The sequence below is a fragment of the Sceloporus undulatus genome, chromosome 5, assembly GCF_019175285.1.
Source record: "Sceloporus undulatus isolate JIND9_A2432 ecotype Alabama chromosome 5, SceUnd_v1.1, whole genome shotgun sequence".
NCBI classification, from domain to species: Eukaryota; Metazoa; Chordata; class Lepidosauria; order Squamata; family Phrynosomatidae; genus Sceloporus; species Sceloporus undulatus.
This window is the reverse complement of record NC_056526.1, coordinates 72,211,054-72,236,452: the sequence shown is the minus strand read 5'-3', so window position 1 is coordinate 72,236,452 and position 25,399 is coordinate 72,211,054. Positions and strand designations below refer to the sequence as shown.

At 38.8% G+C, this 25,399-nt stretch overlaps 1 protein-coding gene across 13 annotated transcripts in view; it reads left to right on the top strand.

The window, feature by feature from the left end:
- CADPS2 (calcium dependent secretion activator 2) overlaps positions 1–23,671 on the top strand; it is a 372,843-nt gene extending 349,172 nt beyond the window's left edge. For all 13 annotated transcript variants that reach the window (XM_042467898.1, XM_042467896.1, XM_042467889.1 and 10 more), the window contains 2 exons: positions 18,639–18,743; positions 22,570–23,671. In XM_042467898.1, coding sequence (XP_042323832.1) covers positions 18,639–18,743; positions 22,570–22,740 — 276 coding nt within the window. In that variant the 3' untranslated portion in view covers positions 22,741–23,671. The remainder of the gene's footprint in view (positions 1–18,638; positions 18,744–22,569) is intronic.
- The last annotated feature ends 1,728 nt before the right edge of the window (positions 23,672–25,399 follow it).

Genomic DNA, 25,399 nt, shown 5'->3' with positions numbered 1-25,399 from the left:
CCTTTTCACAAGCCTAATCATGTCATGTGTATGACATCTTTACATTTCCCGACATGTGAAAAGCAAAGATCCTCAAAAAATCAGAAAGAGTATGTGTGTGTGAAAGAGAGATTCAAAGTCAAATCTTAGAAGTAATGTGTTAGCAGGAACATAACCTTAAACACATTATATTTAGAGGTAAAGAGGAAATGATATGTTTTTTGTGAATTAATATGATGACTAAAATTAATTAATTTTTAGTGTGACACACAATGTTAGTAATAGCACTTCAGGTTTTAGGAGCAATGGGGGGTTAGAACTATTTTTGGTTTTAAATCATGTGTTTAAATTAAAAAGCAAAACATTGCTAAGAAATAATTAACATACTCTCACTAAAATAGAAAGCAGTAAGTAATACTAATGCATGAATATATAAAGATAGGTAACAATTTTTTTGAAAGAAAAAAAGTTCTAGACTTTGATTAAAATATATTTTGCACTTTATTAAAGAAGAGAGAGTGTCCCTTTGGTATGCAGAGTTTAGTAAATAATTTCCCCACATATGCACATTTTCTAAAGTTAATTTTTAAAAGACGCTATAACAGTAACAACACTGCATAGTATTTTGAAAAATTCAAGGAATACTATTTTATTGTAGAAATGTTCGCTTATATATATATTCTTGTTGATTTATAATGTGACAGTTATGTGTAGAGAAAGTATGTGTAAAAGACTTTCTTTAATTTTGAAACATCCTTTGTTTTGTGGGGAAACAGCATAATCTTAAAACTTTTAAGTTTTCATTATTCATAAAAATGTGATTTCTCATGAAAACTTACTGTTTATTCTGAAACAATTATTTAATAATATTATTCCCAAATTCATATGAGTTTTACAATGATCTGTGTAAAAACTGCAAAACATATTTGATTAATCTAATAATACTGTGAAATATTGCAATGATATAAAAATTAACAATTCCTCACAATACAGTTTGAAAATCTTGTTTCACTGTGGGTTTTAGGAAACAAATCTTAAAAATGTTCACTTTTTTGTATTTTTAAAGAATCTTAGTTTTGACCATAACACTTTTTAAATGATTTTGAAGCATTTGGCTATACAGTCGCCCCTCCTTTTTCACAGTGGATCCATTCTGCAGTGAAAATGGAGTTTTGCATATATTCAAACCCCATTGGATTGAATATAGGCATGGGTGCATGCATGGGAGGGCACAGGTTTGCGCCGCAGGTGCACGCCCCATTCATTCTCCCTCCATTGATCCCTCATGCATAAGTCCGAAGACTGCAATAACAGAGGGAAGACTGTATTAAATATCTACATAATAGTGAAATCCATCATATATTTCCAAATTCTAAGGTGTAAAACCATTTATTAGCACCAGTATAGTAAACCCATTGAAACATCTTCTGAATGGTAAGCCAGTACTTGTGCAGATTCCCTGTGTCAGTGGCTCCATCCTTGTTGGGACTAACAATTGGATTTAGACATATAAAAGAGAAGTAATGGCTCTTCTATCACTCATTTGTAGCATTAAAATAAAAGCATTAATTGAAAACACTCCCATATGTCATTTGGGCTAAGCATAAGAATGAGTAGTTCATCATTACAGATACCTTTTTATTTGCGTGACTTTAAAAATGGTATAGCACCTTACTGAGATCAATGAGATATATCCAGCAATAATAGCTCTGAAACTGTAGGTGAAGCTGTTGGAGAGTGTTAACTGGGCCTGCAGCCTTCTTATTCTGTGCAGTGAGGAAAAATCAATCGGATCTCTACCATTTGGATTGTCTTAGGTCATATTTTTTCCACCATGAAGTGCCAAGCACAGGTGCCATCGAGGGTTTATTGATTTCTTCATGTACTGTAAATATACACACACTTAATCAGCAGGAGAAACTCACAGTTTCTGAAATAAACTATGTACTTCTAGTCCCTTTACCAGTATAGTGTATGTGACCTTCTGCTTGTACCTATGTGCGTATATGTGTTCCTCTGTCTTTTTAAAAAATATTGACAGCAGCAGCATTTCTCTTGTAAAAAGAATATATTCTCACTTATGTATTTCTATTAGTGAAAAGGCTTTTGTCCCACAGTCACTCTGCATCATTCATGCACTCTTATAGGAGATCCAGAAAATATCATCTTTCATTTATAATCACCCTGAGTTTTCACACCACTTCTTACTTCTTTTTTCTTTCAAGGGCCTGTTACAGACTGCCAAAATAAAGCTGCTTCGGGTCTCTTTGGAGGTATGCTGTTTAAATTATGCATGTATCCTAAGAATCCGGAAGCTGCACCAAAGCTGCACTCCAGTGCTTAGGAATGGAGTGTGGCTTTGGCGCAACCTCCGGACTCTTAGGACCCATGCATCATTTAAATAGCATACCTCCAAAGAGAACCGAAGCAGCTTTATTTTGGCAGTCTGTAACAGGCCTATGGAAAAACCATGGTGGAGAGAGACATAAAATATCTGTAGAATCTTTTGATTGGTAATACTAGGAGTCTGCCTAGAAGTGTCCCCAAAAATGTTACATGGAACTCTGTGGACCCCACTTAATATGGTGAGCTACAGTGTTGGGGGAAAAAGAGGCTCTCCACCTTCAGAGTGTGGGGTTCTGGTCACCAAATATGCTTCTGCCTGTGTTTTGTGTGTCCTTCAAAACTCACACAAAAGGACATCACATTCAGCATATAATCCAACCTGCAAATGGTAAGGAAAAGGATTGTCCCAGCATCATGCAAACCAGTGTGATAATTTGTAATCCTATCCAATCATTTTTGGTTTAAGAAATGATGCCAATTGTTTTAGAACAAATTATATTCTCCATATCTATTTCTTGTTTGAGCTTATCGTTTTATCATGCTGTGTTTCCATTTTGCATGGAAAAAGAGGAGGGTTTCAGGCAGGGCAGTGGAAAGCCCTAGGGGGCCAGGCAGAATCCCTGTGATTCTGGTAGCAGAAGTAGGATAGAATGATAAGATCCTAAAAGAGCCTCTGAGCCAAACCTATATTTTCAGTTATTAAAATAGCATAGCACCAAGCAGTAGTTTTGCTTCAGACTAACTAGACATATTTAGCTGAGTAACTAGGTATTGGCTTGGGCCAGGCAGCATCTTCTTATTGGTTCAGGAGGAGTTAACAGTGACTGGTGCAAGAGGAGGAAAAAGGAACCTGTAAACCTGGCTAAGGTCTGCTTGTTGGAAAGCAAAATCCAGCTTTTAAGATTTGGGCACAACAACGTCGGTGCTGCTTACAGCAAGCATTCGTCAGATTAGTTCATCTGAAAGTTTGAATTTCAGTAACCATGGACTCAACCATTCTTGTATCATTTCAGAATGTTGCAACTGTTATCCATTGTTTAAATGCAGTAGTAATCCCTACTTTGTACATAAGTAAAAGGGTGGATAAGTCAAATTTAGGAATTGCTAGGAAAGTGAAGAATATGGAGTCTCCTGCTAGGCACTTCTAATTTCCGTATGTATCTCACCACTGAATTATTAGTTTTTTCTGGTCCCATACTCAGTCAAACATAAATCTGAAAAATCTACTTACCACAGATATGTGCAAACTCGCAGTTGTGTTGGACTACAGATTCCTTCAGTGGAACATACAGTACAGTGCCTTATACTTATCCCAACCTTTGGTCCAGCAAGCCTGGTATTGTCAACACTGACAAGCAGCTGGAGCTCTCCGGAGCTGTAGGCAGGATTTTTTCCTAACCGTACCTGGAGATGCATAATATTGCCTGGTGGTCTCCATTCAAATGCTAACTAGTCCTAACCCTGTTTAGCTTCCCAATTCAGATGAGACTGAATGTGTTCTGGGCAACAGAGTGATCATCTCTCACAATTGGCTGTGGCTGATAGGATGTGCAATCCAGTAACATCTGGAGAGCCACATATTTCCCCACCCTGGAATAAGTTATGGAGAAAAAGTAATTAAACCAAAATCCATCATGCTTTTCACACTTTTTCCCTCTAGGATGATAGACCATAACCTCTCAGAGGTTGGAGTTGTTAACATTTTAAGATCACGCTTTCTAAATAAGAATATTGTGCCAAACTGATCTTTTGCCACCTGCAATATTGTGACTCCAATACATGGAAATTATTAGTATTAGTTCTCTCCTTGGTGTTTGAAGCCTTTGGTACTTAACAAGATGTCTGCTTCTGTCTGGGGGATAGAGGATACCGAGGTAAACTACTGATTTTAAAATGTGAGGTAGTAGAGGGAGGGTAAGCATTTGTTGGCTGGGATTGATATTTGAACTTGCAATCTTCCTGCCTTGGTCCACTTGAAACTCAACAATATGATAAATGTTCTGTCTGTCAAAAATAATTTCAGAATTCAATGAAAGGTTTCCCTCTGAGTTAGGGAATAATAGGCAAAATATGTCTCTGTTGGGAGACAAAAGTCCCATAAATGATAGTGAATGGCCCATGGTCCTTGAACTTTTACAAACGTCCCATACCATCATGTACATCTGTCTTACACACCCACACTTTTTAAAAGAGAAATGAAAGGGAATCAGGAGAGGAAGAAAAAGCAATGATAAGAAAGCAAGAGTGGAGAAGTTATTACAGAAGGGATGGACAAAGTGTGGTTGCTTTTGTGGCCCACAGGCCCACTAGAAGTAAAAAAAAGTGCAAAACTTTTTTTCTAAACAATTTATTTTTTCCCTCCTAAATGCTCTCTAAGAGGCATTTCTAAAAGTTTGGAGGCCTTCCCCTGGGGTCAAAATTAAATGTGAATTTTTGTTCCAAAACAGTTGCCTCAAAATGTCCCCAGATGCCCTCTAGGGCCCAAGAACATGCACCTATGTCCCAAAGAAGCTGCTTGCGGGTTAAAAGAAAAATATATTTTTTGCAGAAGCAGGTACAGTCCTCCAAGGTCTCCTGAAGGGCTAATGCGGCCCTCTAGTCTTCCTTTGTTGCTCGATTGGTGTTGGAGTAGGACTGGAGAGGCCCAGATTCAAATCCCTCTTTGGCCATGAAGCTCATTGTGTAGCCTTAGGCCAGTCACTAATCTCAGTTGGGCCCATCTCACAGGGTGGTTGAAAGGGGGGAAGTTGGGCAAGAGGACCATGTTGTACATCACCTTTTGCTCCTTGAAAGAAAGGCTGGATATAAATGTAACAGACGAATAGGTAGATAGATATGTGCATGCCTAGAGCAATTGTTCATCCATTCTGGGCAGTAAGCAGCATCTTGGGCTTATGTCTGTCTTGGTGAAGGAGAAAGTATATAGTTGTAGCCAGTGTTTAAGGTACTGTTCTAGGATTATTGTTAGAATAAGCCCTATACAGCTTAGGTCCAGACTATGTGAAAGACCATATCTCCCCATATGAATCTGTAAGGGGGAAGGATTTCTCTTGGTCCCACCACCATCACAGGCTCACTTGGTGAGGACATGAGAAAGAGTCTTTTTGGTGGCTGCTCCCACCCTTATTTAGTATTTATTTACAGTATTTATACCCTGCCCTTCAGCCAAAAGGCTATCAGAGCAGCTTACATTTTTTAAAATAGGGCATTTCCCTGCCCGTGGGAGACTATGCTGGCCCTCTCCCAGCTTGCCTTTTGCCAGCAGGCAAAGCTGATTTTAATTGCAATAAATGTTTTATTATGAAGTTTTTAAATGGTTTTATTTTTGAGCCACCTTGACCCAGGAAGAAAGGTGGCATAGAAATAAAGTAAATGAATAAATTAAATAAATAAATAAGAATATTATTCCCAATACCGGAAGAAAATTTTGCTTTCCAAGCATGACAAAAATGACCAAATATGATAGAAACAAACCAACCAATTTTTATCAGGTACAGGTAAATATTTAATTACACTGATTTAAAGATCTGTTTGCTTACCAGCACCTGGATATAGTGGAGGCCAAGCACTTTTAGGAATGATGAGTTCAGCAGCTGCTAGAGTGGCTCAGTGCCCAAGGAGATTTGACTCCAGTCCTTTTGTTTATAAAAAGAGAAAATTGTGTAAGTAAAAGAGGCTGTCTTCCAATGTGTTTCATATTGTAGCCTTTCCACCTCTCATGGAGCTGTGTTGATTGAAAATCTCACATCATATTAAGTAGATGGCAGTTTGTCTCTGTCATAAAACTACAGCGTGGTACAGCACAATATGGCAACTTTGCAGCATTTTCCCCCAAGGGAACTCCAGCCCGGGAACATGATAGAGCACTAAAGTTCAGGTATAAAGACTGGCAGGAACATTGTTCCATGTGCCATTTCTGTGAGCCCCTTGTAATAAAGCATCAGTGTTAGCACATAATATTTCAACTGAAAATAACACTGCAGATGTCAAGTCTGGGAGGCAGCTTCATGATGTGTGTGTGTGTTTATTTTCTTCCTGTATCAGTGTCTCAACTGTGTCTCTATCATATGTATGGGATAGTCAGATGAGAAAAGGAGCAGTTAAAAATGCATTGGTATAGTAAATAGGTTGCTTTACTTGGTAGAAAAAATTGTCAAAAAGATCCAGCTACTTGTACTTGTAAGTCCTATTTGTGAATTCTTGGTTTACGGTAATAAATGGGGCTAGGCAGTTTTAAAATGTAGGGCTGCGAGAAACAGAATGTGTAAAATGGATCCAGTAATTCAAGAAGAAATGGTTTTGTGAAATGGACCTTTCCCCTTCTCCAGGTCTTTCCTCCAAATCATGTCACTGATTCTTCAACTCACTTACTTGTAATAAAGCCTGACAGAACTTAAAGGAAACTTGTTTCTGATGAGGCATCTGCAGGATTGTACTTAATCTTTGATTTCACACTCTAACAGACAAATAGGATATGAGTAAAATCTTAATCTTTGGATTTGTTTTCAATGCATACAGTATTCTGGCATTTTATTTTTATTTTAAAAAGCAGAAATCCAAACCAAAAAAAAAAAAAAAAGTCCCAGTAGTTCAGTTTAAAAGTAGGATTGCATGCTATTGTGTTATATTTTTAACAAGTCTTTTTATCACTTACCTTTCTTCATAGAATGTACAAAAGGAGCTATTGGGTCATCCCAGTCCACAAAAAGTGTTTGTATGTACTTTCTGTACATATTTTTGTAAATATTCAAGTATTTGCTCTATTGGCAAAGGATGACATTTTTTGTGGTTGCAGCCATTTTAGACTTCTCAGAATTCAAACTTGGCTCATAATTGGGTTTTCTGGAATAGAAATGAAAATGGAAACTCTTCCTGCTGTATTCCACCTAATAATTTTTTGCTTCCTGTCAGCCACACCACTACCCCAAAAAACATGGCTGATACAAATGATCCAGTTTTGAGAGGGGTAAAATGGCCGAAAGATTGGTCCTGCCAGTTTGGCACAGTCTAGATCTAAGTGTCTACGTTGGAAATGGGACTGGGTTGGGAGGCAGCTGGTGCTGTAGATTTGAAAATGATTCCTGCTTTAGGAGGTTGCACTGCCTGCTTTCTTGCTATCTCTTGAGCCCCCAGAAATCATTTATTATACAAGGCCACTCAAGTCTCCAGTACACTCTCATCTCAAAGAAAAGTGACCCCATAAAAGGCTCTCCTGAAGCTCTTCTCTTCTTGGTTTGAGTATGATCATTGGACAGAGAGGAGGAGGTGAATGAAACAATTTATTACTATTGAGAACCCCCACACACACACAGCTAAGAAGTCCTGTACACCCACACAAGAGTTTTCCAAATGAGCATAAGGGCTTCAGAGGGTTAACTCTACCACATGTAAGTAGGAAGGTCTTCTCACACAGAAGCTCCAGAGTGGTGCTCATCCTGAGCTTTGCAGTAGTCCAGATGTGGATTGGATAAAGAGAGGACACAAATGTAATGGTGAACTGCCAGTTGCATGTTTCCAAGATAAAGGAGATAGTTGGGAAAGCTGAATGGGCTGCAAAATCAAAGCTTTCCATACAAGTACCCTGAAAAGACCTGTCAGCATAGTTTGGCTTCAAGGCAAAGTCTCCTTTGCCTGCAAACCAACAGCTGCTGGAGGGAATAAATTCCCTTCGCAGCAGTTCCTCTGCTTCTCTGGCTATGAAGTATTGTTATTAGCTGGAACCACCAAAGGATGAAAGGCTCAAGTTCCTTAGAAAATGCACACTATTTTCATTCCTCTCGATCTAGTTTCGCTTCTCTTCAGTACCAGGTCTATCTGTCTTCTAAAATCCCCATTGGAATTCTGTGAATTTACTATTCATGGTCAAAAATATTTAACAGTATAACCTGACAGGATGGTCTCAAAAGCTACTGTCCTGTTGGAAATCCTGTTGTTGTTGTTGTTGTTGTTGTATTCCTTTCAGAAATTTTTGACTTAGGGTAACCTATAGGTGAGCCTATAATGTGGTTTTCTTGGCAATGTTTGTTCAGGGCAGGGATTGCCTTTGCTTTGAGAGTGAGAAAGAGTGGCTTGCCCAAGGTCACCCAGGGGGTTTTCATGGCTGAGTCCAATGCTCAAACCACTACACCATGATGGTTCTTGTTGGAAATAATCGTTGCAAACATATATAAAAGATAATTGCATACAATTCTGATATGGGCACAATGTTAAACAGATGTGATTTAGCTTTACACACACACACCCCAAAAAAGCAGCATTTTTTTTAGACAATATTAATTTCAAGTATATTGACCATAAACCGGAAAACTATAAATTAGCTGAACGAGGATAATTGGAGGGGTGACACACACAATAATGGCAGATTGTTGGCCGTTAATAAGCAGTTTCAATTATGATGTCAAACTTTGCAAGGGGAAGGGTAGGGGGCTTAACAGGCCATTAATTTTGAGCCACATATGCATAATGGAAAGCATCCAAATCTATATACGAGCACTTGATGCCTATGATTACACAATTTTATGAACTGTTGACTCTCATGCATGTACAAACATGAGTTTTTTGAGTCATTGACTCTGGAAAACATTCTACCAAAATGTAAGCCATTTTTTCTTCTTCCTTTGGGCTGTGAATGATCTGTATATCAGATTTTCAATCTGTATGTAAAATTATCTCTATAAAAGCTAGGATTGTAAAATACATTTTTTCTTTGTTGCTTATATATGAAAACATTCCTTAATTATACAAAGGTGATTAAAGACAGGAAGCTAAAAATATGTGAGAAACCCCTAAATGGCGGGTGGTGATAATGAAGCTTGAGCATTCAGAGAGGTATGTCTGTATAATTTCTCATTATTGTATATCAATCAATCATTCTCCTTCATAAGAACCAGTCACTGAATGTATATACGGTACTATGAGGTGAGATCCCTATATATCTAATTTTTTGTCTTTCAAGAGAGAAACAAGTGAAAACAAGGGAAGATTGGATGTTTTTAAAAAAATTCCAGTGTAGAATGTTGGTAGTTTTTGTGACATTACTTTCTGTACTGCTTTCATATAATAAAAATGTGGCAGATGAAAATAATCCTATATGATAAGCCATATAGGATTATTTTCAGTTCCCTAGCTGGTTGCTTTCGACAATGTGTAGGAAGCAGGCAAAGCTCTACTTTATTTTTCTCCCTTACCTGCACTTGGTTCTATTAACATCTCTATTAGCCCCACAAGTATACACAGGCCTTTCACAATCCCTGAGCGTATTGTTAAATCTACCAAACTCAATGGTAAATTCTCATCTCTTCATCCAAGCACAGGCAAGCACTGCAGCATCAAAAATGGCAATGTTCTTTATTTAGCCATGTATCCTCTGCAGACATGTGCTGGTGCTGTCTTAATAGGGAGTCTTTATGGTGAAATACGTTGGTTTGGCCCTTGTTAGGACTGTAACACAGAGCACTGAAGATGGCCTACCGGGATCTTTATCGGTCCTAATCGTGTAATAATTTTTAAAATGGGGGAGAGTGCTGTGCAGCCCATGTTTATTTTAGCACTTGCAGGATGGTTCCCCCAGGCAGAAGGACAAGGGTACTCTATTCTTTCAGGCTCAAAACTCCTATTTCCCCTTCCCCCTCTCCATCAGAGGACTTCATTCTGTCAGTGAGCAGCTACAAGAAGAGCCAAACTCAAGAAAACTCCTATGTGGTCTAGTGATTCAGATGTAGGAATATCAGAGCTCCAAGGGCCAAGCCTTTGTGTGCACTGACACATACTGAGTTTTCATTCCAGGTAGCAAACAGCTGCATCTTGGAGGGGGGAGTGAATTTAAAGGGGGGAGATGAAACGTCTGGTTTACAGAGACAAGTGTTAACATTTAGTTTTATCACCCTCCAAACATGATAGATTAGAGGTTTGAGCAAGAGAAGGAACCGGGGAGGTAAGGCCTGTGAATATTGAATATATTTGTTTTGTATTTCCAGTCATTGCTGCCCGAATAATGAAATTCCTTAACTACTTCTCTTTAACTTGCCTTGAAGAAAGCTCGGTATGTTGCTAAATCTCTTTTCACCAGCACTGCCGAGAAACAACTTTAATCCTTGTTAGAAAATTGCCGAGTCTGCGGCTGACAAAGAGCTCATGCTTGTTCCATTGTTAATGCTCCTGGGCCCTGAGAGTGGAGCCCTTTACAGCTGCATGGATCCAGCCTGGCTCAGCTGTACTATTTAGGAGAGGAGGGTTTGTCAATTTCTATTGACAATGGAGAGAGTTTTTTCAGGGGCTTGTAGCAGTGCTGAACACAGTTGGGGATCAATGCCAGCCATTCAGGCTGCACCCTCTTTCATTGCTTTGGTTTGTTAATTCAAGACTAAAGGTCCACGGAGGGGGTTTAGGGGTGTTTAAGAAAGCTGATGAACTGAAAGCGTTTATGGCCCTGGTGTGGCAATTTCCATAGTCGCTGGCAACTACTGGCACTGAAGGGGCTGTGTCCTTGTTGACCCTCTTGTTATTAAAAATGCACAAGTGCTGCGCTTCTCAATATTTCAACACTCTTTCATTGTCAATACCACCTTCTGAGCCCTTCAGCTTGTTACTTGCTCTAAAGATCTTCTTAGATTGGGTTTGAAAACTTCACCTTAAACACTAGATTAGACTGATGTTCTGTTTTCCGTGCTCCTGTTGATTTGTTGAACCTTCCCAGGGCTGGAAAGCAAGTAGCAGCTTGATGGGGAGACGGGCCGCTAATATGATTTACCAGTCTACAGTCATGCACAATAAGTGTGAATAAATACAGAGGTCTTGCAGAGTCAACCCTAGCCTTTCCTTTTTCCTCTTATTTTTTTTTTTTAACCTCAAAAGAGATATTTCAGGGGAAAATGAAGTGAGTAATACATGCCCTTACAGGAGCTGGGTGAGCTATGAATGGGGGGAAAGAGGGGAGGAGAGAGAGAACAAATTTTCTTTTAAAATGGTTGTCTGCTGTCATGCACTGGTGTGAAAAAAATATATATAATACACTTTCTGTTTTTTCTATTTCTAGACTGGCCACGACACCCCCCCCCAAAATAAAACCCCAATAATGCCATAGGATTGACATCAGGGTGCATTGTAATGCATTTTCAGTTTTCCCTGCTTCAGGCTCAGGAGAATGTGGTTTTAGTGAGGAGGGAGGAAAGGCTTTTCAAAACTATTCAAGCATTTTTCGTTGTTGTTTTTTTTAAAAAAAAAATTCAAAAATTTCAACATCTAGCAGACATCGTTACATTTATACTAGACAATCATTGTTTGTAAAATGTGAAAAGGTTGCATATTCCCTCTGGACATTGTATAAGTCTAATAAAGACATTACTTTGCTGTCCACAATGTTCAAACAACAGAGGGGGCCCAGTACAGAGAGAGAGAAAGAGTCAGCCCCTTTAGCCATTGTTTATGCAAGGCTGGGGTGGGCATGATTTGGTTAAAATTAAGAACGGGATTATAAATTTAACAAATGCTCCTCTCCATCTTTCTCCTCATAAATTGATCGTTGTGCAAGGAAATATTTTTCTCCATGGCTCGACAGAGATTGCATTCCTGGAGTTTACTGTATTTTCAAAGTATTCCATCTTTTATTGGATTGGATCCAAAGGTTTAATTCTGTGAATGGAAGGGACCCTTTCCATGAATGCAACTCTCCTGCTGTGAGGACACACAAATGTTGGCTCCGATCTTTTGTTTTCGCTGTCTTGTTTTGAATTCCTAGGATTGGATTAAGTTGAAGCCAAACCACGAATATTATTTCTGATGGTATTAATGACTATTGATGATGTGATTTCAGTAGGACTTGTGGAAACTTTTGCAATCATCTTTGAAATGAAACAGACCTCAAATGTGCAACATGCCTTTCAAGAGGCTTCTGAAAGTGTAATTTCAGTGCATTTTTCATTCCTTTTCAGTGAGCATTATCTATAAGCTTCAGCAGGCTCTTTTGGTCTGTTCAACTTAATACTGTCTTGTATTGGAGCAATTTTATATATATTTATATTATATATTTATATAATATATATAATATTTATATATAAATATATAATTGTGTGTGTGTGTGTGTGTGTACAATATGTATGTATTTTATTCTGAGTGTAATGTAAGAAACAGGTGAACATTTCCCCATTTAGAGTCTGGCTTTCTCACTGAAAACTTTACCACTTATACCCTGTTCTGGTAAATCCAAACTGGAAAATATTGTGCTCAAAATTTATGTGGCTATTTTGAAGTCATAAGAAAAATGTGTTTTTATGCTGAATAAAAATGAAGGGATTTAGTAATGACTGAATACAACAAAAATGTATTCATTAATCTGCTTTATGTTTTTGCTTATACTGCTTTCATTTATTTTATTCTTAGATACTTCAGTTCCCATTTGGGAGGGGGCAGTTAGAAAAGTGGGGCAGAAATTTAATCAATCATGAATTAAAAAGAAGTTAAATAGAAAAGCCTGTTGCACAAGGAACATTAAATCGGTGCTAACTGTTCACAGTTATCTGAGTTTTCTCACCCTGTGTTATTACCTAAACAATAGGCTGTGAAGAAAGATGGTGGATATATACGCATGACCCAGAGCAGTCTACCAATTCATTCGATCCAATGCTAAACAGTAATTTTAGCATTTTAAGCATTTGGGAGATGAAGCCCAAGGTTCAGTTTTATTTCTGTGCATAGGAAACGTGGCATTTGTGTGGTCAGGGAGAGTGACTTTGGCTAGGGTTTTGTAGTCTGTTAGCCTTCTGCAACCCCATTAATTTGCTTTCAGAGAATAAGGAATCCCAACACTTGTGACTTTAACTGCAGTTTGCTCATTTGTTCAAGCATCACCATTTCTGCTCTTGAGTAATTGTTTGATTCCCAGCCTCCTTTGCATAAATAACCAGTGCCTAGGATATGGACTCCCTCACACACAATTGAGGGTGTTGGTCTTTCTATAGAAACTGGATTTTGTTACGTACCTCTGAGGTTAATTCTTCTAAAGGTCTGCTTGATAAGAGAACAGATTGGACCTATCGTATTACATGTAACAATGAGTAGATGAAAAAGAACAAATGGCAGTTAAGAGATTTATCAGGTGAGTGAATTTATCAAGTGAATTTGCTTAGATACCATCTGTTAAGCTACATGACACTCATCCCAACGTGGCAGACAGGATTCATTTGAATGCCACCTGTTGCCCATGGATTAAAAATCAAGATAAGTTTAATTTTAATATTTTTGACGGAAGAATAAGTTGCATAGAAATAAACCTAAATATTTTACTGTTTTATTGATTTATAAATAGATATACTGCTTAGAACAAATTTTTAAAGCAGCGTACATTAATAAAACAAAATCTATACAGTGCCCAAAGGCACAATACATAAATTAACATACACTCTTTATGTACTCTGAGAAATAGATGTTACATTACATCAAACAGGCTGTTTACTTTCTTTAGTCAGGATGTAATGCTGACATTTTTATCACCAATAAATTATAATCTAAAAGGTTTCCTGTAATTACCATACATTTGTCCACACACAGTTACTGTTGGTGCAAAAATACATATGATAAATATGTTAGCATGTGTTCCTTCTTTTATTTTATTACCCTTACTTTAAAATTATCGTGTTTTGGTGTCAAAAATCAGATCAGGTTTTTGGAGAAAAATACAAATATACAGACAACATATACTGTACAACTAAACACAGCTCCTAGACTATACATTATACTGAAAGTAACACATCTGACAGTGTCATCAGATCATCGACTTGTGTTTCTTCGGCAGGAATATGTTCACTACTGCATTTTATGGGCTGAAACTCTGGCAGACTACACAAATTCCCTACCATGTGTGCAGCTTTTGCAGGCTCCTGTAGCTTGTTTGGAAATGCTGTTGGTTTGCGGGAGACCTGAAATTGAAACACTTTACTTGCCTTCTGTTTTTCTAGCAGCTCAGCCCAAAGATGAGCTTTTCCCTTGTGTAGACCACATTTGATGTAAGCAAGAGTGGGACTCAAAACTCACCAGTCCTTTTTATGATTGCATTGCTGCATCTCAATAAACTGTTTATAGTGAATATTAGTCTTTTTGTCACTACCTCTCTTTTAATTTGTCATGGACTAGTACCATATTTCTGTATCAAGTGGTTACAACTGTCTCTTTCCTGGAAACCCCTCATACTGGAGCCAATCGCTCACAGATCAGCTCCAGTCCACAGATCTCCACATTGAATACCACTGAACTAATTGATTATTTGGGGTCCTTTACAACTTACAATTCTATTATTTTGTGATCAGGAAGAAAGCCCTACTAAATCAGACCAAATGTCCTTCCAGTCAGCATCTAATTTTCCACAGTAACAAGAAACTTTTTTAAATGAAACATGGAAGTCTCAAGTGTTTGACACAGTCCTGTGTTTGACACAATCCTGCCCACTAAGCACATCTGTCTTGGTATATATAAAACATTATTTCATATACGTATAACGCCTACAGATAAACCAAATGATTTCCTGGTTCAGTCCATGAAAAAAAATGATTTGTTTCAATTATCTCCAAAGTCACAAGTCATATTCGCATTATCACAGTCTTGGTATTATGTGCAAATCTCAGCATTGGTTTTCTGAGGTCCAAAGCACATGCACAAATAATCCAGTTTGAGACTGCTTTAACTGCCCTAATTCAGTGCTAGGGAATCCATGGAATTGTAGTTTATTGTAGCACTGGAGCTCTCTGACAGAGAAGGCTAAATGCCTCACAAAACTAGTTCCCAGAATTCCCCAGCATTGAGCCAGGACAATGAAAGCAATCTCAAACTGGATTATTTCTGCAGTGTTTTGGACCTTCGTTGGCTATCTAGCATGTTTGAAATGAGATCTTTTTAGCCTGCTGTCCAGAAAATACATGTTTGTAAAGAGCTGAACAGATGCAAAATGTGTGTATCTGGCAATCAGTATAGACACAGTACAGGTTTAGGACACCATTTCCATGGCCATCCCCTTTGCAGGCCATACTAGAAGCAGTCATTGTGCAACTCTCATTAGTTGCTTTTGGCTTATACAGAAATCAGTCAATGTCTTCAGCTCTCTGGTATCCTGAGATTCAACTGGTTGTGGTTGTGCTTGTTGTTGTTGTTTGCCTTCAAATCAGTGTTGGGTTGATTGTATCCAATGCGGCATATTCTCTGAGAAAGGATAAAAGTTGACAGATAGAAAACATCCCCATGAAGATACCACATGGGATACTCTCTATGTCTTCAGAAGAGCGGTAGCCTGAGTTCAAAGATATATTATGCTGGTCCAGGATAAAAAATGGAGTAACTTCACAAGCAACATTTTGTCCTGCCATGTTCAGCAACCCGTAGGGCAGAGTGAGGCAACTGCCTGGCTGTTCTTCCTGAGGATTCAGGCTTTTCTCTCTGATCTTTTTATTTTCCTGGACAGCTGCATTGTTGTTGTTGTTGTTGTTGTTGTTGTTGTTGTTGTTGTTGTTGTGTGCCTTCAAGCCATTTCTGACTTATGTTGACCCTAAAGTGAACCTATCACATAGTTGAATCTTACTTCAATAAGGGAATGACATCACACACACACACACACACACACACCTCTGAGGAGGATAGGCTTAGTGGAGTACAAGGCAAACTACATAGCACCCACAGCTCTTCCCTCCAGCACTTCATTGTGCTTCCCTCCCACAGAGAGCAAAGGAGAAGATAATCTCTTCAATCTACCCAACAAACTACTCCCCAAATGTTAGTGATGCCTGCTCTGTCTATTGCAGCACTCCCTACACATTGAGAGGACAACACTAAGAAACTTTTTGGCATACCCCAGTTGCAAGGAGACATAACAGAGAGCCTGTGGATCTCCACTGATCAAAGCTTGGGTTGATAGAACTGTAAAGGACAAGAGGCAAAGGAACCGACAGACATCAAAAATGAAAATCAGAAGACCATCCTGTTGGCTCTTAAACTATTTAATACATTCTAGTTCCACTGCTCAGGGTGAGAAGCATATGATAAGATGGCAGGTGAATAGAACAAAGTATTCATTCAAAGGTCTTTGGATGGCCCAGGTATCGTTTGCTTGCTCTGGTTGCATGCAGGATCCATACTATAAGCCCCACTCATCAGCCTCATACTTCTGGAGAGTTTGGGATTTATTGTTTGGGCAGCTTGGCTTATGTTTGCATTTCCTCCTTGTGTAGTTCTGTAGACAGAGGCTTCTTGGTCTGAAGTAAGCATCATGCAACAAACCTTCCTCCTTTCGATTACAGAGTTGTTTGGCTGTTAACCATAAGAGAATAAGATATAGAAAGAAAATACAGTTGTCATTTTATCTCTTTTTACTTCTTATTTGGGTAGCTATCCATGGCAGGTATCTTAGTTGTTTTAGCTAAAGCCTTCCTAATAATTTGGATTTAACAGTACGAAACCTTGTGAAGAGTGTTTTGCCCAAATTTGAAGCACTCCTCTCTCTCATTCACTGTCTCTTCCCCTTCCCTTTTAATATCAGTATTTACCTTTGCTTTTAGGTAATTAAGGGATAGCATACAAACAGAAAAACAGAATGAAGTGGGAATCTCTTCCCGTATGTGCCTCCAAGTCATCTGTTGATTTATGGTGATCCCATAAATGTCATAGGGTTTTCTTAGGCAAGAAATAGTTAGAGGTAGTTTTGCTTCTTCCTTTCTTGGGCTCTGTGGTTAAGTCTGGCCTTCCCGGAGTCCCAGTCTGGCTGAGTTTTTCATGTGGCCACCCTTTCTCCCCAATGACCCCATCTTGCACCAGTTGTAATAGAGTTGGGGGGTGGTTCCATTTTCTAAAACACTGAAACATCATACTCACATAGTAACAGGCTAGTACTTTTGGTGATGTCATTTTACTTCTGGCTCCTACCACCACTGGAATATGGCCCCTGAGAACTTCTCTGCAACTGAATTTGACCCCCAGGGAGAAAGAGGTCCTTTGCTTTGCTGTTGTTGTTGTCTGTCCTCGAGTTATTTCCTATGTATGGCAACCCTAAAGTGATCCTATCTCAGGTCTACTTTGCATGATTTGTTCCGGGGGGATTTACCACTCCCTCTTAGTCTGAGAGAACGTGACTTGCTCTAGATTACCATGGCCAAGCTGTGATCCCAAGGCCAGGGGTTTCCATTGCCAAGCTGTAATTCGATCTCTGGTCACTCACAGTCCTAGTCCAATACTCAAACCACTACAGCATGCTGGCTCTTACCCTTCACCCTTCAAAGAATGCTAAATTAGCTTCCAAATTTCCCTTTCCAGCTCTCCACCAAGTGATAGCCAAGATTCAGGAGGAAATGGGTCCTCTAAACTTTGATGGTAGCTTCCCCACCACCACCACACTCCATTGTAAGATTGTCTCCCATCCTTTTTCTTTAGCTGGGCTAGCAGAGAACAGTGTCAACAATATTGGCAATACCTTTCTAGGCCAACCAAAAAGGCAGAAAAATGTGTGCACACTGCCAAGATCTTCAGTTCTTTCCTTCAGGCAAGACACTGCAAACACCAGACAGGGAGACAGAAATCAGAGGATGGATAAAATTGGCCTTAAAATCATGTTTTATGTGTGTTGTTTTCAGTTGTAATAAAAGATGAAGTTTTTGTTGGCTCTCAGGGCTCATCAAGTTACGTGACAATATTAATTCAATATTTTAATTCATAAAGTATATTAATGGGCAAGACTGTGGGTCTCAAAGAACTGTCAAAGGAATATCAGCAGTCAGTTTAAGAAGGGATAATTTCTTCCATTCTAAAGTTAGGAGTGGCTGGTGTGTCTTCCTCTTCTATTATATCCTTCAGCAAGACGGTGTGAACTGTAAGAGCTGCAGAAATTGTGTTTCATCATAGTCTCCTCTTACATTATATTTCATTTCCCTTTTTTAAAGTGAAATTTACAAAGCTGTGCATTTTTTTCTTGTGCTCTGTAAATAACCTTCTCCTCCCTACTGTTTCCAGCACTCAGTTATTTCATGTAAGTGTGTATTTAATACTCCTTTTTTACCTGTAGGTAGCTAAGTGTGAAACACTCTTTCGCATTAATATGGCACAGATCAAAGACAGAACAGTTTTTGCTAATGTTAATTCACGCGAAGACCAATTCAGGTCACGTTAGCCAATTTCCTAGTGACAACACTTGCAATGTTAGTAACAGGAATTAAGGCACTATTGACTTCAAGTGCTGATCTGTAGTCATTTCAAATGGTTCTGTTTGTCACTCACTGCCAAATCTGCTAAATGAATAGTGCTGAACTTGATTGTTGTTCCTCCCCCCATTCCTTGCTTTTTTGCAGCAATGGTACAGCAATTCCATGAAAGTCATATGTGTGTGGCTGGCTGATAGATTAGACCTCCAACTTCATATCTACCAGCTGAAGACACTCATCAAGATAGTGAAGGTAAATACATTAGATTTTAATTACACTACTATATTTTAAATGGAAACAAATAATCAATTATTCTGATACTGTTATCATTTGGCACAGGGAGCATTTGCAATGATACTCCCAAATAGCAACATGTAAGAATTCTTTGTTTGTCATCACTGAGTTAGACCCAAGGCAGGCATAGCACATTGTTATTGAATACTTTATGCTTGCAAAGCACCATAGTTGCATTGTATTTTACCAGACTGAATCATGGACTGATTTTCTATAATCCATTTCCAGGCTCCTGCTGTTTTCAGTAATTGCTGGTACCCTAGCACCAGCAACCACTTTTTCTTTTGACACTAGATATGTACATTAACTACATTTATTCTAAGGACCATATGTATTTTTTACGGCAATGTCACTCTAACCATTCCAGTCACTTCATAGAAAAGATTCAGTAGTTAGTACAAAGTATGAGGTCACTATTTATGTTTCCCTAAGAAACATTGACAGACTGGAAGAAAGCTGTCCAGTGAATTCATGGCTGAGATTAGATTAGTGATCCCAGTTACGATGCATCAGTAATAGCTCCCGAAGAATGGAGTTACACGTTTGTGTTCCAGCAGAAACCGAATGGTATCATACATGTTTTCTGTTTGCAAAGCAAAGAAGTGTTACAATAACCTAGAAAAGGCCAAAGAAAAAGATTTATTTAGCACTCATCAGGAATGAGGCTAGCTGGGCCTAATTTTTTACAATGGAAGATGTGCTAGTAAAATCCAGAAGGGCGTATACACCAAATTAGTCAAGCAGGTAGTTTTCAATAAACATGACCCTTGAGGCCAATATGTTGCAGAACATAAATCCTTAAGGCCGCTTAACAAGTGATGGCGAGGTAATTTAGTGGTCTGAAGGGCCATCTGAATCTGTTCAGCTACTTACCAGGGGCAGTAATAGAACACTGCACAAATGGAGAGTGACAGGAAGAAGTTCGGCTTAGGAAATTAGATCCCACAGCTTCAAGGCAGTTTGAATGTCCAAGCAGTACTGCTAACCCATGAATTGTGTGGATATATGCATTTAAGTAATGACATGCAAGGAGGTTTAAATGTTAGCGGAAGGTTATAAAATTACATGTTTTCCTTATTTGTATCTAAATTTATCTCATGAAAATATATGTACAGAAATGGTTTGAAAAAGGCTTAATTAGCCATGGTTTCAGTTATGATGATCAGCTGAAGAGTTCATACAATACACATCAAATTGACATCCGGTTCTAGTTTGGAGAGAATTTGAAAGTTTACTAGAGCTAAAATGCCTGCACACTCAGGTACGTGTGCAAGACCCAAATGGATGCAGCACTGCTCAGCTGGTTGCTTGCACTGGTACTGGATCTCCATCATAGCCCTGGCTAAAGTGCTATGATGAAGTTGGCCTAATCAGGAAAAATATCATTCAAACAAGCATGTAAAGGCCATGTTGATAATCCAAGAGCTTGTCTACATGATTGAAATACTCTTTATTTGAATTAAATTGATTGTAATATAACCACACACAATTCAGAGGCACTGAGATGGAAAACTCCACTAAAAAAAGACTTACCAGATTATCCATGAGAATATAGGAGCATGCTGCCATCCATCTGCTTAGCATGTATTCGCATTTTCCGCAAGGGGAAGGCGAATAGATGCATATTTGCACAGGAAAGTGAAGAAAATTAATTGTCAATGTGAATGTGTAAAAATCCACAGAAATTTGCATAATACATTTATGTGTAGACTAGCCTTAAGTGTCTGCTTTGAAAATATAAAGCAAACTTTTGAAGCATCTGTTTTCATACTCTCATAACTTAACAGTGAAAGAGAGTAACATGCTGCCTTACTACATTCAAGTGTAAGACTTATCTATTTTTTCTAATTTTAGTTGGATTTTGGAAAATACAATTACAAAAAGGAGGGGGGGAGGGAAAAAGGTGTGAAAGGACGCAGATGTACATAGAATATGAGCAATGGTATAGGCATGTACATTAATGTAAGATGACCAAAATTTTGCAGAAACATGTTTTCTTGAAATTGGCATCTTAAAATACACATTCAGGAGTAACTATGGCAGTGAGATCTACTGACTATTGAACAATAGATAGTACAAGTCTTTTGGCAGTAGTAGGAGCATGCAAGAACCAACAACACTGACAGTTAAATTCCATGTGGCAAGGGATATAATTTAAAATAGCTGAGGAGATAATTAATGTTTCCAGAACAGTGGGAGTGACTGAAGCCCTCAGAACTGAAGACCCATACAGAGACACCAAAAGGAAATATTGCAAATACTACTGTAGTCTATAGCTGACAAGTAGGCTGTAATACTTGTGGGAAAGCATTGTGAGGAAAAAAATGGGAAGCATTCTTGATTTGGAATAGTCTCTGTTGATTGAAAGACAAACTTCACAGCCAACCCATTTCTTCCATAAGGAGGACTGTCTTTCAACTTCAGTTTAGGATTATCCCATAGAATGAATTTAGCATAATGATATAGGTCAAATTGTAATTTGACAAGCAAACATACATGAAGGCCCTGGTATAGTTCTTCCCAATTGATCTACAGGATTGACCAGAAAGTAGGATCTTTAAGCCAGAAATTCTCCTATGACTGTCCATCCTCCACTATTTTGCACCTTTGTTTGGTGGTATGTAACAAATAATATAGCACAGCCTACAGTTTAGGCTGATGGAACTGGCATCTTACATACTTCTTCGTCAAAAAGAAAATAATTCTTTATAGCTAGAGCACAGTTATCTACTCAGTTAAATTATTCTTCTAAAGTAGTAACGGTTGGCAGTTTGGGAGGGAATTTGATAATGGTAGTTCACTCATCTACACTGTAGAAATAATGCATTTTGACACCACTTTAATTACCATGGCTCCTTCCTACAAAATCCTGGGATTTGCAATTTTGTGAGGCACCAGAACTCTTTGACAGAGAAGGCCAAAGAACTTGTAAAGCTACAAATCCTAAGGTTCTGTAGGATGGAGCTACAATACTTAAAGTGGTGTTAAACTGCATTATTTCTGTAAATGCACCCATTGGACCCTCTCTAAGAACTGGATGGCGGCAGCTTACCCTGTCATGTCTGCTTTTTCTTCCATCCCATCAAAACAAAATGATTCCTCAAAAACCCTTCTGTGGGCAGAAACCACCATAATAAATAGCTCAATGGCAGCAGCTCACCAGGTTGTATCTTCTTGGTGAGATTAAATAGTTCCTTCTCTTGAATATGTATGGCTATAGTACTACTTTTTAACAATGCAGCTTTCTTCTTGATTTTGTCACAAAATGGAAGGTACTTTCTTGGGAAATGTTTAAACTTTTTACCACAATGATTAAAATGTTTTTAAAATGGATGTCCTTGTCCTTCAACCAGATGCTTTCGCACTAATTCCTGGAGCTTCTGTGGTCTCCAGCCCTTTCTCATCTACTGTATCAAGTTGGTCTCTATTGGCTTGTATCATTATTTTAAGCCATCCATGTTCTCTGAGGAAAACGAAGTGAAAGAGATGACCGTTGATATCTCCAATTAAAAGATCTCAAATAGAGGGTCTGTAAACCTTGAGTCCCTTGAAAATTGCTGCTAGATAGGCTAGACTGGCCTGGCCTAGAAAGTGAGAAAGTGTGGCTTGTATCTTTTCCACTTGGGCCTGTCTGTCACCACATTCCTTACCAATTGACTTCTTCATAAAAGTCAGGCCTTCAGTCTCTGGCCATTTAAACTAAGGTTTTCTGAGAGGAAAGAGAGAAACAGGGAAGGACTTAAACCTGTACTGACAATGCCTTACTGTTATGATTTTTCTACAGAAGACCTATCGAGACTTTAGGTTGCAAGGGGTGCTGGAAGGAACTCTGAACAGTAAAACCTATGATACTGTCCATAGCCGTCTTACAGTAGAAGAAGCCACAGTGTCGGTGTCCGATGGGGGTGGACTTCAAGGCATCACTATGAAAGACAGCGATGAAGAGGAAGGCTGACTTTCTGCGTCTCTCATAATGTGTTTTCTTTCATGACCTGTTCTCATGTTTGTGTCTATGGTTTTTGCCTTAATGCCCCAGTACTACAGTGTAAATTCATCTCACCCGAAAGAGAGATTTTTAAAAAGTCTCTGAAAAATGGATTAAAATTAAGGGGAAAGGGGAAAGACATTTGGAAAACAATGGAATTTTTTGTCCATATTTTTATGTGTGGCTTTGCTTTGCACTGTGGGAATGCTAGCATGGAGTGTCCGCTCCTCTTGTGCTTTGTTCCTTTTTGTTTGTAGCGTTGCAGTCTCTTCCTGTAACTTCACCGAAGACTAGGCATGCCCTGAACAGAACACAAACTTTGTACATCATGCAACCTGACAGGCAGCCATTCCTGGAACGTCTTTGGTCCCGTTGTTTAAAGCAAACACTGTGTCACTTGCTAGGAGTGCGTTCCTGTCTGTATTATCCATGGTTTGTTGCTATTGTTTTTTGGGGGGTAGGTGGAGGGGATTGCATTTTCAATCCTTCGTTGTTGAGTGAAGTGCATTCAAATTCTTACTCTTGGTTCCTAGTGCTTTGATTTTGTTATGTATAATGGCAGGAAGAGTACCGGGACTGTCAGGAAAGCACACACAAACAAAATTTTAAGTGTTCGATCTTCATCTCTCTTGCAAATTTAAGAACCCTCATCTTGTTGGGTGTTAGGAAGCTTGCCTTCAGTATTTCTGTCTCTGTGAAAACATCCAGGCAATAAGATACACTCTGTCTCTCTCTTGTTTTGTCTCAACTGACTCTGTATCTAGCCCACATTTGTATAAAATTCTAAAACTAAAAGATGTTTGCAATATTTGAACTCACTTGACATCCTGTTTGGGAGGGTTTTTTGGAATGGGGAGAGATTTAAGAATAAAGTGCAGTTTCCCAAAGCTATTTGAATGTGCATTCTGTGAGTTTCTAAAAACTTATATTCATTTACATTAAAGTGAAATTGAAAGTGTTAGATAAATGGAATATACAAGATTGCATTCTGTAGTTATGTTCTTTTTGTTGTGTGGCGATGGTGGTTGTTATGGCATTTTGCTTTTTCATATCTTCACATAAAATGCATAAATCGCTGCTTATTGACAACAGATTGAATAGTTCCAAAGGCTTCTGGAAGAGTACTGCACAAAGAATTGGGGAGGGGGAGAGTTACTTATGTTCCTATTGACCCTAAATGTCTGGCCTTAATTTAGCAGTGAAGTGTTTTACTCCAATGAATTCCTTGAACAATTCAGAATCTCTGTGGCTTATGCAGCAGTTCTTTGCAAAGACAGGTCATGCAACTTCACGGCTTGTTCTACAAGCACAAAGACTTGAAGAATTGAAAAGTAGCAAGCTTTCAAGAGGGTTTTTTGTTTTGTTTTGTTTTTAAGCGCTCATGTAAACTGTGCAGAACAAGGGCAAACAAGTTGCAGTTCGACAGGACTTGGCTCCTCCTAGAAGTGGCAATTACTCCCCATTCCCCAGGAACTCAAAATAGAGCTATTTAATGGGAGGAAAGGAGCAAATAAAATATCCTGGGTTCTTACAAAGCATCTTCACAAATATGACAAGGAGGGAAATGCATCTGGGTCCAGCTTTGCCTCCTGTGATCTCTCTTCTGGAATAACGTTCACTATTCCCAGAAGATGTCAGGAAGAGCCAAAGGTTTCCTGCAACAGTCAGTGATTGCACCAAGTTAATTATTCTTTCTGTGGTTTTCAGGAGCTCGGTGCCCATTCACTGGTGACTGTACAAAGCTAGATGTTGAGCACATACTTGTCAAAAGCAAGATGTAGTTTTCAGGAGCAGATAGACATTGGCAGTAGATGTGCTGGTTTTCTTTTTTAACTTCCATACATAAAGTAAAAGAGAAATCCCCCACTAAACAACTTGATTCAAATTCCCACAGGCAGCTGCTTTTAAAACTGCAAATGGATAAGCCACTTCAGTTGCACCTTAGACCAGTTGAGTCCAAGTGGAAGTCATTTGCCCCACATAATAATGCAAGCATGTTTGCATCTCCTGCCTTTGTGATATGACTGGGAAGGGTAACATTTGCTTAAAAGTATACCCTCCATGTTACAGGGTTTTTCTGCTGCTTTCTATCCTGCATTTAAAATGTTCATTCAAATAGTGGGAAGCTGAAAAGACTTCACTATGTGAATGTGGAGTGGCACCATATGGATAATGGAAGCAGCTTTTAGTAACCACCCCATGGGAGATGTTTCACTCAGCCCAATGTACTTGGGATTAACTGTATGCCATTTCAAATGCAAGCAGGCTTCATCAAACTGTTTTTGGATCCAACACTCATTCCACCCTCCCCCACACAACTAAAAGATATATTAACTTTTTTATTTATTTTTTAGCACACAGGCAATTCATGTGATGGACAGCAGACTGCCCCACTAGTGATGGTGTTACAGTGTGGGAGAGGCTGTGGTTACTTCAAGGTTGCTCTGATCATGGAAACACCTCACTGCATTCACAATCTGCTACAGTGGAGAGGGTGGCCATTCTCTTTCAGATGTAAACCGTGTTTTCTCAGTACTTCTTCCATCATTTGTTGAACAACAAATCAATTAACGTGGGGGCAGACTATTTGAAGAGTGTCTTTTGAGCTCTAGGTGCAAGGAGCTCTAAA